General features: G+C 39.6%; 1 protein-coding gene across 1 annotated transcript in view; it reads left to right on the top strand.

Annotated features, from left to right (window-relative positions):
- LOC120551617 (protocadherin-15-like) overlaps positions 1-18,288 on the top strand; it is a 196,036-nt gene that overhangs the window by 77,202 nt on the left and 100,546 nt on the right. Inside the window, exons 10-16 of the mRNA XM_039789112.1 lie at positions 3,074-3,182; positions 4,674-4,786; positions 6,691-6,897; positions 9,357-9,491; positions 12,033-12,182; positions 12,313-12,404; positions 13,064-13,165. Of these exons, the coding sequence (XP_039645046.1) occupies positions 3,074-3,182; positions 4,674-4,786; positions 6,691-6,897; positions 9,357-9,491; positions 12,033-12,182; positions 12,313-12,404; positions 13,064-13,165 (908 nt within the window). The remainder of the gene's footprint in view (positions 1-3,073; positions 3,183-4,673; positions 4,787-6,690; positions 6,898-9,356; positions 9,492-12,032; positions 12,183-12,312; positions 12,405-13,063; positions 13,166-18,288) is intronic.

The following is an 18,288-nucleotide window of genomic DNA, read 5'->3' as shown; positions in this document are numbered from 1 at the left end:
CTTTCAAACATGGACTATAACTTTGCAGCACTGCGGCGCACTGCATTGTGTAAATTTGTTTTTTTTATGTGTGGGGGAGTGCTGTGTCGCCGTTGCACCACAAAGCCTTGCCGAGCTCCCCTGTATAGCTCAGTGGTTGACACAAAGCCTCACCTGACCACGAGACGCCCTCAGGGATTTTCCCCTCCTCTTATTGATTTCCTCACTGCTCCTGGGATCAGCCACCTGCCTGCACAGCTGCTGCTCATTTGCTCATTAGTTCCCCAGTACATATAACAGGCAGTTTCCCCCACACACATTTGCCAGGTGCTGCTGCTTAGTTGTTGTAGTCGCTGAGTCATTCATGTCTGTTTAATACCTGTTGCTGAATTTCTGCATGCTGTTTCTGCAGTGTTTGCTTGACTCATTCTGCCTACCTGCATGTTTCTGACAGTAAGAGTTTAAAGCCCAGGTAGTAAAGAATCTTTGAACACGACCGGCCCAGTTTGGTGTTTGCTGGGGGAGCCCCTATTTTGGACGTGTATCGTGAAGTGAGTTCAGTTTTATCAGGCTCTCCTTGAGTTATCTGGTTTTACTAAACCTACGGTTGGTAATTGTGGATAACTTATCTCACATAGTTCACATACCCACGCGAGGCAGTGTTCAATAAAAATAATTTTTAGAGTTGAAAGGGGTAGTTGATAAATCAATTAGTCAGCCAATAGAAAACTAATTGGCATCAATTTTCATAATCGACTAAACAATCACTTTACCCCTCCCACTGCCAACTCTTGATCCCAAAACAATAGGGGATGTAGTTTCTAGATTGCAAAATAATTGTATAAAACAATGGATCAGATGAAAGTGTTTTTGCTTGTTACATACCTAAGACTTCACTTAGTGTGTGTGTGAAAATATCCTCAGTCTCCAGGGGTTAAAGCTATGATTCCGAAACACAATCGCTGGTTGCAGCTTATCAAATGTTTTGTTGTCTATGCTTGTGAATTTGGTAGAATTTAGCTTTTGTTTTTAACAGTTGGTTGGACAAAACAAGCCATTTGAATATAAAAAGTTGGGCTTTGAGAAACTGTGAGGGTGTTTTTGTTAATGATTTCTGGACATTTTACAGTATAATCAATAATGAAAATATTCGTTATTTGCAGCCCTAATTGAAGTAAGCCACACTAGCGAGTCAGCATGCGCAATACGTATTGGTTAAACAAAAGCCCCTTTTGCATAGGGATTCCCCTTCATATTACCGCCTTGAACAGGCTGTGTGAAGGGGGCTGAAGGTTGGGCCCTTTAATAGGTACAAGTGTAAATGAGACAATGTTATTTCTTTAGCATTTTAAAGTGAGGAATTGAAGGAGGGAGGTCAAACTCTGGTGTGGGTAATGTGGACACTCAAGGGTCGAATTTGCCTTTTCCCAGACATGATTAAAGTAAATGTATTGAAGCTGAGCTTGTTGCATACCAGTACTTAAACATTTCACATCATAAAGGATTTTTTTTTTGTTGGGACTTTTAGAATAACTGCTGCTGAGTCATCTTGAAAAGGCTGTCAGTGTTGGTCTAAAAACACAGATATTGCCAATGATATTGATAGTATCCTGCACAATATCAGTGCTCTTAATTTTAGGGTGGGTGACACTTCGTAGGACTGTCTAATGTTAGAAATCATATGCTCTCATTTTGAAGAGTTGAACTCCTTACAGCTCACATTTAACACATGATCTTTCTTTCACTGCTTACTGTCACTTCTGACGCTTTTGTACTTCTACATTGTAGAAGTATCCTTTGTGAAGTGGTGTGTAAGATGATTGTCATTGTCAATAACACAAATTGTAGTATCAGTACCTCAGTGTTCTCAGAGACCTGGCTGTCTTTCTCTGGCTCCCCTTTTCGTCATTGCTGCATTTACATCTCTCTCAGCTCCCTGTTTACCCTCAACTCGTGGCAGATTCATCTCCCTTCCATATATTTACACCCTCTTTTACTCCACGTCATTACTCGCCATAACTTCTTCTCTGCCTGCGTCCCTCTCCTCTACTCTCTTAGTGACAGGCAAGGAGATATAGCACTGTGAGGGCTAGTAGATTTTAAGTGCTGCACGTCAGGTGTGGTGGTAAAGTATTGTATCATAGCAAGTGTATGAACACACTTCCCTGTACAGTGCATACAGTATGTGTGTATATACTCTACGTGTGTTCTGGTGCATTCGAGCACATTTGGGAACATATGCAGTCTTTTGGGTGTTTTTGGCGTGACATTTCATAGCTTTAGTGATTGTAGATTTTATCCTATAGACATTTAATGGGGCCCTTCGTATTACCTACACCTCAGCATATTACACTATTATAAGTCAACATTATAGCCTGGCCACACTTGCATACAGATAGAGATCCAAACCTGCAGACTCATACTCTGTGTGTGTGTGTGTGTGTGTGTGTGTGTGTGTGTGTGTGTGTGTGTGTGTGTGTGTGTGTGTGTGTGTGTGTGTGTGTGTGTGTGTGTGTGTGTACACAGAGCAGGACAATACATATGCACAGTATAAACAGATCAAATTCATTGAATGTGATATTTTGTCTACTTCTTTAGTGTGCACATGCATGCATGCTCATGTGTGTTTTTGCCAACAATTGATTATCCTGTTCCTCCTATTTAACTTTCTCTTGCTTTGCTCAGAGCTTGTTGTTACATAAATGAATAACTTAGGTAAAGCTTTTCCTCATACCTTAGAACAACTGAGTGGGACCGACTGCCAAGAAATATATATTTTTAATATCCTTTTCCATTTTATTGCCTGTTGTTTCTAAGCAAGAGCTGTTTTTAATTAAAGCTGGCACTGTTGGTGAAAGGTTGAAAATGTTCAAGTTAGTTTGTTTGTTTGAATCATTCTTTGTTTCACATTGTCTTTCTTTTTTCACTCTCAAAATAAAACTACACAAAGTGCAAGAAACATTGTTACGCCACTGTGGCGCAAGTTCTCAATTACTGTTTTTGCTGTATTTCATACTAAACTCTTTGTTTTGCCAATTTGTTAAGTAATGGTTGTGATATTCAACTTGAATTCCCTCCTTGGTTCTGTTTTCAGAATAAGGTGAATCCTGTCAATGTGACTCCACCCATTCAAGCTGTGGACCAAGACCGAAATCTACAACCTCCCTCTGACAGGCCAGGGATTCTATACTCCATCCTCATCGGTAGATTTACATCTTGTTGGGTTTAGATTTGTTGGCACTAGTGTTGAGCAATAAGGCAATATATACAGTGAGACAGTATACATTTGTATGCCATCTACATATTTAGACCATTATACAGTAGTCATTGTTGCAATATTGGATATTTGTATAATATGTGCAAAAATGTGATTATGTACCTTAATTTGTAAGTATTTCATTTGTTTTCTTCGCCGAAAAACAGATATTCATGTCTGTTTTTGAAACAGTTTCTCAGTTGATTTTACCAAAACATTTACTGAATTGCTATATAAAATTGCAAATATACCATAATAGATTATTTTATCCATATAGCGTACTAGCTGGCACAGAAACATACACAATCTCCCTGAGTAAAATGTTAGAATTTGAATGTAAAAAACAAATGCAGAATCCCAACAGTTGTCCTGAATGGACACACAACAAGAACACATTATTTAAGACCATTTACCTACTGCAATAAAGATAGCATTGTAATTCAGAGTGACATCAACACATCTGTTCACATACAGTAGGGCTTCACAGAATCTTGTCAATTCAGATCTGTGTTCTCAGGGCTCCTTAAGACCAGGCCTAATTGTTAATTGAAGGAAAGGATTCTTATGGTTATTGAGGAGGGCACTTACATGTTTAGATGCAGGATTAACTCAGCAGAGGAATACTGTATGCAAAACAATTGTTTCCAAAATTACAGCAATACAACTGTCAGCCTATTAATGTTTCATAAGTAGGGGAGGATCTGCATAGTTGGTAAAAATGTACTGACTTGACACCGACTTGATTACATTTTCCAGACTCCTCCTGTGAAACTAATCTCTGTCTGAGTAAGGATTGTGAGAGACAGTTTCACAAAGGGCAGAAGAATCTGTTGCAAGTCTGCAGTTCCTACATGATCTACTTTTTAAAAACGAAAAGAAAATATTAATAGCAGTTTGGTTTTTAGATCTCATGGCCTTCATAAGACAATATATGAACAGTGGTTGGTAATTGCTGTGGCCAACAAAGGTTTTTCAAAGAGCTGACTGTTGCAAAGTTGCTTGATTTGTGGACACAAGGACATACCTTAAGAAGAAGATAGGCACTCGCACAAACATCCGTAAACCACAAATATGTGCACATGTGCCTGTGTTGCTGCTCCTCTCACCAGGACCTGATTTCCCAACTAAGCAACACAGTATTCTAAAGCACCACATATATATATATATATATATATATATATATATGTGTGTGTGTATGCATCCCCACCTGTGGAGAGCAGAGATGAGAAAACTGGGAGCATTAGCCATCTCGCTGTCTTGCCCTACCCCTCTCCCCTTTCCATGTACCTTTTATACTTCCCCTAGACACCCACCAGGCAAACGTGCATTGATTCTTAAACCAATAACTGATGTCTCTCCCTGTCTCATACTGACACACGCACCACCCTATTTTTTTGTGTATTTTGTTTTTGCTCAGTTCTTACTGTTTCTCTCTCAGGCAAACCAGAGTCCTATGCAGAATATTTCAGCTTGAACAGAACCACAGCGGAGCTCCTGCTACTAAAGCCCATCGATAGAGAACTCTACCGCAGATTTGATCTGGTTATCAAGGTGAGGAACACTGGAACTGCAAGCAGGGGAGCTTTAACTTGATTTTTCTCCCAGCATGTTTCTTATGGAAACAGCACCCTCCCCTTTCAATGTGCAGTGTTTTTTTTTTTTTACTGTATTTAACCCTCAATCATCCATCAAGCTGTTGATCAGTAAATCTGTAATCTTAGATAAAGACTAATTGTTTGTCCTCAATTTATTTATGTGGTGCTTCCTGGTTTCTGTCCATTAAAAGTAGTCTCCCCTAAACATATTAAGTGCCAGTAATTGTGAAGCATTAGGACTATCCCATGCTGTGTGAAGGTGTTTTTTGTCTAAATTAGGCTGGTAATAGAATTAAACCAACATGCATACATCAGGTTCTGCTCCACTGAAATTGAACATGCAATGTTTCCTCTTTTGGATGTTTTTGCTGTAGTTAAAGGTGTGTATAGATTTTGGTAAATGAGTGTACAGATATTGTGTATTATAAGATGGCACTGTATTACAGTAGGTGTACTCCTGGGATGGTAAAGCTGTTTGAACACACATGATCTAATGAATGAGGGGTGAAGGAAGAGTTATGAGGGAGCAAAACGGCAACAAGAATGAGATGTGATAATGGCAAACAGAAATAAAATGCAAACAAAAGAGAAGAAGTATAGTCAAGGGTTGGATGTCAATAAACTTTAAATAGCTGAATTCTTCCTTCAGCCCCATAGGGACGGGATTACCTTTACAGGGGGAGGTGGAGAATAAAATATCCACTGTGCTCCCCCATAATTTAACTCATCGTTCAGGACGGTATTTCACCATCGGGAAATCACAGGATATGGTCTGTAATAGATATGGACTCAACGGAAAGAGAAAGCCATGAAGCCTCCCCAAAGGGGGCGTGGGACAGTTGAGGATACTGTGTAAAGTGAATTTGATTCATAACTCAGTCCAATCTTAATACATAGACATGAAACACACATTGATATAATTCAGTGTGAGTTACACTTACTACAGATATCATTATTGCAAGTAAACGTCCATAAATCAGCTTGCAAATCAGAGAAAAAAAGACAGTTAATCCAGTGTTGTTGCCTGTACACCCATGGGTACATTGCAAACAATAACTGCTAAAAGGGAACTCGGCATACATTTAATGGTGCCAATTTGCTAAAATGTAAACAAATATAGGTTTAAAAAGTGTCTCAAACGAGAATATGTACCTGTACCTACCTGTAGTACTTTTGTAGGATTTGATGAGCTTTTATCAGGTTTTGCTCTCCTGATGGCTTAAATCTTTTTAAAGTCAAATTTCACACTGAACTAATTATATATTTATATATATATATATATATATAATATTTTTATTAATAAGGGACAAAATTCCACTAATTAATCCTGACAAAGCACACCTGTGAAGTGAAAACCATTTCAGGTGACTAACCCATGAAGCTCATTGAGAGAACACCAAGGGTTTGCAGAGTTATCAAAAAAGCAAAGGGTGGCTACTTTGAAGAATCTAAAATATAAGACATGTTTTCAGTTATTTCACACTTTTTTGTTACATAGTACATAATTCCATATGTGTTCATTCATAGTTGTGATGCCTTCAGTGAGAATCTACAATGTAAATAGTCATGAAAATAAAGAAACACATTGATTGAGAAGGTGCGTCCAAACTTTTGGCCTGTACTGTGTGTATATATATATATATATATATATATATATATATATATATATATATATATATATATATATATATATATATATATATATATAAAGTAGAAGGACAAGCAGCTCTTCATGCGGAATAAAACTCCGATCCACTTTAAAATATAAGGACCAGCCAGTTCACAGCCGACCTGTAGGAAATTGCGGCTGTAATTATTACTCGAGTGAGGGTGAACAATTGTTTTCTCTTTCCCTTTTAGGCAGAGCAGGACAACGGTCACCCCTTGCCAGCTTTTGCTAACCTCCAAATTGAAGTTCTGGATAAAAACAACCAGGCACCCTACTTCCTGGAGACCAGTTACCATGGTTACGTCAGCGAGGCCTCACCAGTGGGAACAACCATAGCGACCACTGCCAGCCTGTCTGCACCGCTGACCATCGTAGCTCTGGACAACGATGTGGAGGAGGTGAGGTTCTGACATGTACAAATGATCTCACTTCATACTCAGAAAAATGTGATTGTAATTACGGAGAACAATGCAGAACAGAATTTGGAAAATATTAATTTATGGCTTTAATATACTGAGATACATGTATCAAAAAGCCTTTGTGCATATACATACATTAAATGTTAGTGTTTATGAAAACCTTGTACAGATTTGTATTCATTTGTATGCATGTATTATGCTGTAGCCCCATACCTCTGTGGCATTACTTGTATGACAACATTTACTTCTTTTGTAGCGGACAGCCAATGGGAGGCCTGTAGGTATCAGCTGGGGTCGTTCATTCTACCTTTGCCCCCTTCTGCATTTGAGTTCTCTGAAGCTTCAACTGGTTGATGTTAACTAGGACAGTCTTTGACAACAGAAAATAGTTCCCTAATTGATTTTGCTCTAAATTCTAATGCCTATTGCCCTATGTTAATGACAACGTATTAATAATTTGCTTTAGTTTGCCATTTGACACATGCCATGTAAAGATTTGCCATGTGGAAATTGACCATTTGCTCAACCACCAGTTACTGTATATATGCAGTTAACAGTGATAATGCTGACAGATTTAATCCTAGAAAATTTGGAATGATGTAGTCGAAAACAGGCTTCTCATTTCTAGCCGGCGGCTTGTCGAGTTTGCCAGCTGAAATACCAACTGTAGCTGTTAGCGGAGCGTGCTCACATTTGCAGCTGAAGGTAGAGCAGACAAACATACTCTTTTATCCATTTCTCTGCTTTTGCCTATTTCGTTTTTGGATTTTGGAAAGTGAAATAAATGAATAAATGATTAAAAAGACACAACCCTCCAAACTGTTTAGGTGTGGAGTATCTCTTACTAGTACTCTTACTACAGCACCATGCTCACCACGTGGAGACAGACCTGCCATACCTTGTTACGACTGCTAAGCCACAGAATAAGTGTACAATTGCTGTTTGGGGGAGGGGTTTACCTGACAATCATTTGTTACTTGTATACTGTGCTGATGTATCCTTATATTCTGGCACTTTGGAACTTTGCTAACCCGTCGTAATTTAAACTGCAGGACTCAAGTGTGTAAACAGAAGGAAACAAGCCAATTATTTTCTCTAAACACAGTTAAATCACCATGTAAACAAAACCAGCAGCATGGTGACAGTGTTTACACAGGAAGTACTGTACAGAAATGAAGGATCGAGCAATTGAGGAGTCTATTCCAGCCCTTCTTTTTCTTCTACTGAATCTCTCTATTTTGTGCCTTGCTTGCAGTGGGTGAAGTGCCCTATCTAACTTCCATGTGAATCTGGATAGTAAAACCATGTCCCTCTTAAATTGCCTCTCAGTGATAATGTAAGAATTTACAGTGCTGCTGCATTGTTATCGCCGATGCATTCCCAAGAGCTTAGTTTGTTTAAGATGTAGCATAGGCGTTTTGACAAAAACAAGCTTTGGTTCATTGCTTTCTAAAAGACCCCCACAGCAGGGAATAATATGTGTGTTACTGTGTGTTTGTCTGTGTGTGTGTGTGTGTGTGTGTGTGTGTGTGTGTGTGTGTGTGTGTGTGTGTGTGTGTGTGTGTGTGTATGATATATGTTGAGTTATTTTAAATATTGCTAACCCTGGTCTTTCCTCCAGCATTAAGTACCAACAATGATGATTAGTCCTAATTGCTTTTATGTGCCGTCCATCACTTTTATTTATGTGTGTGCATACGACTGTGTGTGTGTGTGTGTGTGTGTGTGTGTGTGTGTGTGTGTGTGTGTTTATTTATGACTCAATATCCACACTGGCTACATCGACAATATTATCAGCCCCCCTTCCCTGCTGAGCCAGCCTTATCTGGAATGAAAGCTCACACCCACACACACACACACACACACACACACACACACACACATTCAGAGGAGGTGACTGTGTGGATAATGTCAGAGGAGGACTTGGATGAGGATTGCCTCTCCATCACTGAGTATAACACACACACACACACACACACACCTCGTAGGAGAATTGCTATGTCAAGAAAACCTTGGAGATGTTTTTCATTCACATTTTCCTGTCGAAGCACTTCTTTGCTCTGAGCTGTGTTATGTTTCTCCTCTCATTTATTCCAGTTTTCCTTCAATTTGTAAAATATATTAATTTGTAGGAGAGAGACAGATATAGTTATTGCCTTCTCACTTTTGTTATCTGCTCTTTTGATTATTCACTGTATGTGCATCAAGTATCCAGTCTCTTAATATATCAGTGTATTCGTTTAATTTAAGTAATTAAGGTGCTCTGCCATCATTCCATTGCTGTGGGTGTGCTGTGTAGCTCTCACATGTAAATGTGTACCAGCTTTATGTGTGCTCTGCTAGCAATATGGCGGACATCAAACAGTATCTCCCTAGGTTATAAAAGAAAACTGACTGAAATGTCTTCTCCCCTAAACATCTTTCTTTCTCTCCAACAGACCAGGGACCCTCAGCTCCAGTTCTCATTGGACAGCTATTCTAATGTTTTCTCTGTGTCTGCTACTGGAATCAGAAGATATCTCACCCTGGTGCAGCCACTGGATAGGGAGACACAAGACTCCTATACATTCACGGTACTATAGAGCCTTTGCATTTGTGTGCATTATATACAATATGTAAGAGAGAGAGAGAGAGAGAGAGAGAGAAATGTCTGAATGCATTTGAGTAACTCCAACCTCAAATCAGACACCCTTGATAAAACCATAGTGGCCTTCCTGAAAAAAGAATCTTATCTAGTGAAGGGGTGCAAACGGGAGACAAAATAAGAGAAGAGGAGTGAGAAATGAAAAACAAGCCCAGAGGAAAAGAAGAAAACAGGAGAGGGGGGTAGATGGCTAGGAAAGAGAAGATGAATGTGTAGGTATATGCACCTGTAGCTCAATGAAGTCAGGAATATTTGAACCCTAATTTTACCAGTAAGGAAGGGAGAAGCGAGAAAAAGCGAAGGGGAGAGAAAATGCAAGGGATGGCTGCGCAGGTGAACGAGAGATTAGTATTAAGAGAGCAGGAGGTTACTGAGAGAATGAACAAGGTTCATGGGGAGGGGAAACCAGAAGCACAAATAATGAAAGATATAGAAGAAAAGAGGCAAAGACGGGAAGATTAGTGCATTACAATCTTTCATAGACATTTACCTCTACCACTGTTTAAATATGGCTTTGTTTCATATTGTAACGCTGCTCCTACAAATTTGTTTAGCATGACTAGCAATAACTGGTCAGTGCAGAAATAGATGTAGAAAACAAGGCTTGTTACAGTGATTGCTGCCCCTCTGTGTTTACCTCTTTCCGTCAGTTTCCCTGTTTCTGTCCGCCCCTCGTCTTCATTATGGTTGTGTTCTGCTGGTCCACTTTGCACTTCTATCCCTCCTTTCTTCTGCTGTTCCTCTCCCTCTCAATCTGCCATTCTCCCTCTCTTATTCTTATTTCAGTGTAATCTAACACAGAGTATCTGAAGTAATGGAAAGACATTTACTTTAAGTAACTGTACAGTTTTGAGATACTTGAGTATTTCCAGTTCCCGCTACTTTATACTTCTTCTGTACTTCACTACACATCAGAATCCAGGGTGGGGGGCTGGGAATTCAAAAGCTACCTGGCAGTATATAAAGTAATTAAAAATAGCCCTACTTTTACCAGCTGCATCATTAACAGTGGTACATTATTTTGTACTGTACATATAACTGAATATTTCTACACTGTGGTATTGCTACTTTTACTCCCACAACTCTCTGAATGTGCCTTGCCATTTGATGTACTGTACAGCAGTCTGTTATCTGTACGATTCAGTCTGGTAATGCTGGCAGTGTGTGTGTACGTGTGTGGTGGGAGTGCAGCATAATGTATGAGTTAATGCGTTCTTGTGTGTGCTTGCAGCGATTTGGAAGTTAAAGATAGGATAAGCAGAAGGCCTGGTGTATTGATTGAAAAGCAGAGGTGTACAGTAATCATCATGAAAGCCTTGCAGGAGAAATTAAACTTGAGGAGGAGAGTGAGCGAGCTATGAGACATGGAGGATGATATTCATTTAAAGGAGTCAATCAGCTTCTTGGCAGATGAGATTGCGGAGAAGATTGGTATCAGCGAAGAAGCTTCTGTCGCTTCTGTTGATATGCACTTTGATATCATCATGGACATTTCAATTGGATTCATTTCATTTGTTCTTAGCATACAAGCGCATTAAAATGTTTGTGTGCTGAATGACAGACAGAGGAGACCATCACGGCGAAAGACCTGCTTATTTTGTCTGAATACAGCATAGAAAATTTGCTTAGAAATATAGGAAATATTTGATAGGCTAGAACAGCATTGTTTTCATTTTAAACAAATTGTATATCCGTATACAACACACATTTTCCCTAGGCTCAGTCTGCCACAAAATAATTCCTGTGCTGGATCCATGGTATCAGAATTTTGGATAGTCATCATGGAAAAATAAATTGGTTATGTGACAAGGGCTGGGAAGATTGGCAGAACAGGCAGCCAAGTGGCATTACTCTGATCCAAAGGAAATCACAATTGCCAGATTGACAGCACTCTAGCCCAATGGATTGGGGGTGGGGGGGCACCGGGGAAGGCCACCCATGCCCCGCCCCTGATTTACAGTGACAACGGGCACTGTTTTAATAACAATGTATAGTACATTGGCATTATGATTAATTGGACACCGAATGTTTGTTCATGGCTCTTTTTGTGTCTCATACGTATTCTAAGCAGACTTTATATTTCTTAAAGGCAGTGGGGAACAGCAGTCATTGAGAGGAAATTGTTAAGGTGAATTGAAATATTGGGGAGAGACAGCCGGGACAGATTTGTTCACAAGTTTCAAGAGTTTTCAGTTGCACCCCCAAACACATATAAATAAACCCAAAACAGGGATGTAGATTGAAAAAACACAGAACACATCTAGCTCAAAAGAAACAAGGAAACAGACACTATCAAGATGTCAAGGACATATTGAGTACACAGTCCACCCACCTCATGATTCTCAAAAGGTAGCTTTTTGCAGCTTGAGTGTAACATTTTCTCAAAGAAGGAACATTTTATTTCTTTTCTCTAGTCAAGAAAAATACAGTGTACATTGTTCTTTTGTTCTCTCTTTCTGTGTCTCTCCAGCTTTTGGCATCAGACGGCGTCCAGCAAAGCATTCCGGTTACAGTGACGATAACTGTGTTGGATGCAAACGACAACACTCCGACTTTTGCTAATGCATCTTATAATGTCAACCTGTTTACTGACATGATGCCTGGAGAAACTGTGTTACAGGTGCGCACTGTCAAACACACACTATGTATTAATTACGGTTCTGACGTGTGGTACGTGTGTAGTATTTGCAACATACTTTATTAAATGTTTTATATGGATGGTGAACGTTTGTTTGTGTATCTCTTCCCAGCTGGCAGCAGTCGACTCTGATGCAGGTCCCAACGGTCAAGTCACCTATCGGATCTTAGCTGGCCACCAGGGACATTTTCTTATTGGCAACAGGTAAATATATCACCTGCATTGTGATATTATTTTGATTTTTATTTGAATGTGAAAGGAATAGTTTTACATTTTGAGAAATTAGATTTTTTTTGCAGAGTTAGATGAGAAGATTGATACCACTCTCATGTCCAGTGGTGGAAGAAGTATGCAGATCCTTTACTTTAGTAAAAGTACTAATACCACACTGTAAAAAATACTCTGTTACGAGTAAAAGTCCTGCATTGAAAATGTGACTTAAGTAAAAGTCTGTAAGTATCATCAGGAAAATGCACTTAAAGAATTAAAAGTATACTCAATGCAGAAAAATCCTCACATTTTAGAAACTGGAAACGATCCAAACAGTTCTGTCAATCAACTAAGTGTTTAATTGTGTAGTTTAATTTATAATAAATAATCATATTTTATAAACTACATCTTAATTTGTAAAGTAACTAGTAACTAAAACTGTCAGATTAATGTAGTGGAGTAGAAAATTACATTATTTCTCTCTGAAATGTAGTGGAATACAAAGAGAAACCTCACATTTTTACTTAAGTAAAGTACTTGAGTAAATGTACTTAGTTACATTCCACCTCTGCTCATGCCTGTATGCTAAATATGAAGCTAGTGTTTTTAATAATCTAATACTAATGTAATTAATTGATGAACTGTTTTCACAGCACTGGGGTCGTTACAGTGGCACCAGGTGTTGAGCTCACTGTTGGGCGGATCTACGCTTTGACTGTAGAAGCCATGGACAACGGGCCTGTACCTCAGAGAAGGTAAGGGCTTCTCTCTGTCTGCTTCATCCGTCTTTCCCTCTGTTTGGAGCTGAGGCTCCAAAGGTCACCAAATTGCCAGATATTTCGCACTCATTGTCAGACACTCTCCAACTTTCTCTGCCATTTTCCTACCTCGGTTCACCCTTTTCAGGTGAGACTTTCATTTTTAGAAATATATTAGTATATATTGGAAAACTGCAAGGAGTCCAAAAGAGGGAAATTGATAGTATAAGTGTGAGAAGGAAAGGGAGAAGAGTAACACAGATCGAGAGGTAATGAAAGGGTGACTCACTACTAGTTACCCTCTTCTTGAGAAACTGAAAGAAAATGATACACTGCATTTCAGAAAAGGGATGATTTCAGCGAATGCAGGCACACATGGCATCTAGAATAAATGCCACAGCCTGTAAAAGAAACAAAATGTAATACACTCTGGCCCTGTCGCATTCTTAAGGATAAGGACCGACTTGATAAGATGACATTTTTTGTTCTTCCCTGCCTCCTGTTTCCCATCTCCTGCCCCTCATCTCTCCTTCATGGATTACATCAATAAGGAGCCATAACTTTCAGCAAACACATAGACTCTGGCTATTCCCCACCTTGGGTTATTTCATGGAAAATGCAGCTGCTCCCAATATTACTCTGTGTGTATTGATTAGGTAGCTAAACTCTGGCGGAAAACTGTTAAATTGTGAAATTTTAGTTTTAGCAATTACCGTGCAGTACCTCCGAAGAGAAGCAAATCAAGCCATCGAACAGTTCACCCACTGGAAAATGGTCAATCTACACTACTCTATAGATTGATGTAGCAGCTGCAGTGGAGGAGAGTTTTCACGGCACCATGCCTCAACGTGATTCAAGAAACATCAGAGAACAGGGTCATGTGCTTTTGCAGGTTGCAGAAAAAAAGGAGCTAACGCTATTTGATGCACATTGTCCCTCCTTTTCATTTTCTTATCTTCTTGCATATCATCTAACGGAAACACCATAAGGAAAACTATGAGAAATTGTCATCAGTGAAAACAAAAGCCAGACAAACTGAGCTCCTGCGCCAGCGTGAGCAACAGCCTGTGGTTTGTTGATACTCACAGCACACTTGGGTGTAGCTCTTTGTGTTTTGCACTCTGGAATGTCTCAACAAAAGGATAAATTAAGTATGTGGTTTCCTTGCAGACAGGACAAACACTCCAAGTCCCTGCTTTTTAAATAAGATGCACAGAACAAAAGAAAATAAAGATTTTTTGTTTTTTGCCGCTGATTGCTCGTTAGGTAGGCCCATGTGAAAGGCAGTTAGTTCAATAGGTTCATATAGGCTCAGCAGGTCAATTGAGAATATCCAGGAAGTCACTTAATAGTCAGATGTTTAATTTGAGCTGGAGACTGTTCATCAGTCTCCTGATGAAAAATGTAATCAAATTTAATCAACCTAGCACCTGGTTACATGTTAGTCTAAAGGAAAGCAGTTTGAACATTTTGCATATGTCAGTGTCCATCAGCATTTACCCCCTGTATGCATTTTTTAACTCCACACTAAACCTCTTGCTTCTCTCCAGATAAAAGTGTTCATGCCTGAATGTAAATTTAAAGACTTGCAATGCCAAGCTGATCTGAAAGATCTAGTGCTGACAAAAGCACACTGAATACTGTAAAGGCAGCCTTCGCCTTGCACTGCTATCAGTTTCAGATTCACAATGGACAGTTTGAAAAAATAAATAATGCTGCAGTTCTTTGTCCTTGTCAAAACCTGGCCCCTACATTACCCACAATGCAACTTGACTGGTTGCAGGTATGTTATGTTAGTAACGGCTAATGTAACCTTGAGTCGCTAGCTTCACGCAGAGATGAGGAGCTGGCTACAGAGGTCTGGTAAGCTTACTTTTGTCTAACTCCTCCCCACCAGATTTCTTTTTTACAGATGGTGGCAAAATGGTGCCCAACAGCTGACTTATCAATCATTGTCAGTTGTCAATATTTCTAGTAGGGAAGTAGGGATGTCCCAGTCAGTTTTTTTTTTTTTCAAGAATCCTTGCACTTTGCCAACCTTAGTGTCTGAACTCAAAGTCACTTGCTAGTGCACCCACATATTCTTTTCACATTCACACAGTTTTCACTTCCATATGCAGCTAAGTAGTGCTCGCAGTGTAGAGCCTGGCAGTAACCTGTAAAGGGGAGCAGTGCTGCAACACTAGTAGGCTGAGGTGGTCAAAACACAGTAAAGTCCACTAAAGAAAGGATCAAATTTTGATTTTGATTGGCCCCGATACCCATCCTTTAGATTAGCCCTGGGACATCTCTATTGAAAACTAATAATTAGTACTCTGAAACCTCTCAGCATCTCAGACACTCAAAAGTCAACACTCAAAGTCAGCTTTCATAAAACAACACAAATTTACTTTTTTCAACAGTTGACTTGTGTGCTTTCCTCAGATTTACCCCAAACTAAATCAATCTACTGTGATTAATAAATCGATCTACTTTCACAAAATAGATAGTAAAGTTTAAAATAAAAATTCGTTCTTTTTTAATTTTCACCATTACTTACCTATATCTGTAATAAAATGATAAAATATAACGATTTAGTTGTCACAACTTCAATGAATTTCTCTCTCCAACAATGTTTGTCAGTCATCGAATTGTCTCCCCAGCTGGTCCCAGCTATGTAGTTGCCAAATCAATACAAAATGTGAACCACTGCAGATTGAGGTGGTTCCAGTGATTGGCTCACAGATTGTCCCCAAATTTCCCCAGACCCCCTGTTTATCTCAGCTGAAAACATAACTGGCATAACAAATCAATATCCATCTCTGCTACCTGATTTGTTAAAACTACGGGTCAGGACCCAAAATGAGCCGTGTGTCCCAAGACATGAGTGGCATGAGCATTTCTATAATGACTTTGGATCTCAGCTTGTCAGTATTACATCTCTATGTTAGGGGGCTGGAACTGTTGAAGAACCCTTGAGATACATGTATAGAATTGCTTTTGCATGGCCTAGAAAGATGCACCCTTCGGGGTCTCATTTATACTTTCATCAAACAGTAGGGTTAGGAGAGAACAGATCAGACAGGATAAGATGTTAGATAAATAGCTAGATAGAGAGCTAGATAAAGAAGTCATTTTGCACAAGAGGCATATAGTAAATTATAGAAGTGGTACAAAGTCATTTATTTGCAAGTCGCAAGCAGTGTTGGGGAAGTTCCTTCAATTACTCAATAAATATTACTCATATGACTTTTTTTGCTTTTGTTTCTTGGCCCAGCTCTGTCAAATGTGCCTTTAAACAACTCCAAATCCTGCACACCCACAGGACACCTGTGTTAAAGGTCCCATGGCATGAAAATGTTACTTTGAGGTTTTTTAACATTAAATGAGTTCCCCCAGCCTGCCTATGGTTCCCCAGTGGCTAGAAATGGCAGTAGGTGTAAACCGAGCCCTGGGTATCCTGCTCTGCCTTTGAGAAAATGAAAGCTCAGATGGGCCGATCTGGAATCTTCTCCTTATGAGGTCATAAGGAGCAAGGTTACCTCCCCTTTCTCTGCTTGGCCCACACAGAGAATTTGGCCCAAACATGAGAGAGAGACATCATGGCTTTCAGACGAGCAAAGGTCAAGGCCACACCCCTACCCTCCACCTTGCCCCCCCCCCTCTCTCCTCCTCAATAGCTACAGACACAGAAAAGGCATATCCTAAGGAAAGCTCATTGTGGGACTGGCTCTAGTGGCTGTAATTCTGCACCATGGCTGAATTTCGGGAAAGAGACTTCTGATACATAATTCCCAGTGTTTACATACCTCCAACCCTAAAGGTGATTCCTGATTGTCCACTCCCTACTAGTGGCTAACGTTGGCAAGCTAGCTAAGAAGACTTCTCCTCCTCCATTGGTAGTGGCTGATTGCGCCCCCATACCTCCAGCCGTGAGCCGTACCACTCCACTCTATCCACTAAATGCAGAGTCAAATCCTCCATTGAACTCCTGTTAAGACAAACTAGATTTGTAACTTTATTATTTATTTCCGCTTTGCGGGTCTCTACCGGCTATAACTGTACTATGCAAGTTTGCCAGATCGGGTAGCGGATCTGTAGTTCGAGTGAGACATAATGGGACAATTCCGCTTCCAGCCTGTAGGGGGACCGAAGCGGGAAAAGTTCTCTAGTGTTGCTTTAATCACAAGCTTGGCTCTGAAGCCCCAAGTCAACACCAAGTCATACAGCTTTACTCCCAAATAACTCATTACATGTACAGTACTTGACCAAATGTGATGCAAAATGTATGTCAACAGATTAATAGCAGTATTAGTAATATTATAAATAGTAGTAGTAGTGCCACTTCTACTATTCAGAGAGACCATTACAATCAATGGTTTTATTAACAGCAGAAACATTAGGCTTCTGCCTGCCAACCACTCAGTTAATTTACTGTGCATTTGATGTGCAAGTCTGTTTGGTTTATGTGGATTTCTCTTTGTGTGTGTACTGTACAAGTAGGAAGAGTTATATTTAACCATGGCTATGAAGTTGATCGTCAATATTAAATAAGTTTTAGAAGAAGGAATTGCGTCTATTGATAGACAGAGTTTTAGGATGGAAAAATAGGCCCCAACTAGCAGCTACAGTAGAAACCACGACTGAGTCCCAGTCCTTCAATCGGTTTTCATCAATAATGCCATGTGAATTGTTTCAATAAAACACTGGCTTTCACTCTCTCTGGCAGCTTGCATTTTTTCCGGCTTTTACTCTATTTATTTATTTATTGTTGTGAATATAAACAGATTTTGTGGGCTATTGTTTAGACCCAAGGTTCTTTGGCTTTTTCAGTCGATTATTCAGTTTGAGTGGAGTTAATCTCTCCCTTCTCTCCCTGCTGAAACTGCGCACTCTCGCCAAGTAGGAGCACAAACTAAATCCTTGCGGCTTCTTACCCTGAAATTTAGGTTGAGTAAAACCAAACATTACTCACGTCATGTGGGGGCAAAACTGAAAATGGGAATAATTGGGCTTTTTACCAACCCGTTAATTAAAGATGCAGTAGGTAAGACTTATAAAACTAACTTTCTGTCATATTTGCTAAAACTGACCCTATGTTCCAGTAGAACTACATGAAAAAGGTAATTAGAAAAAAAAAC

Source organism: Perca fluviatilis, chromosome 21 (assembly GCF_010015445.1).
Source record: "Perca fluviatilis chromosome 21, GENO_Pfluv_1.0, whole genome shotgun sequence".
Lineage (NCBI taxonomy): Eukaryota > Metazoa > Chordata > Actinopteri > Perciformes > Percidae > Perca > Perca fluviatilis.
Note: the sequence above shows the minus strand (reverse complement) of the source record. Positions and strands in the feature narration are given on the sequence as shown.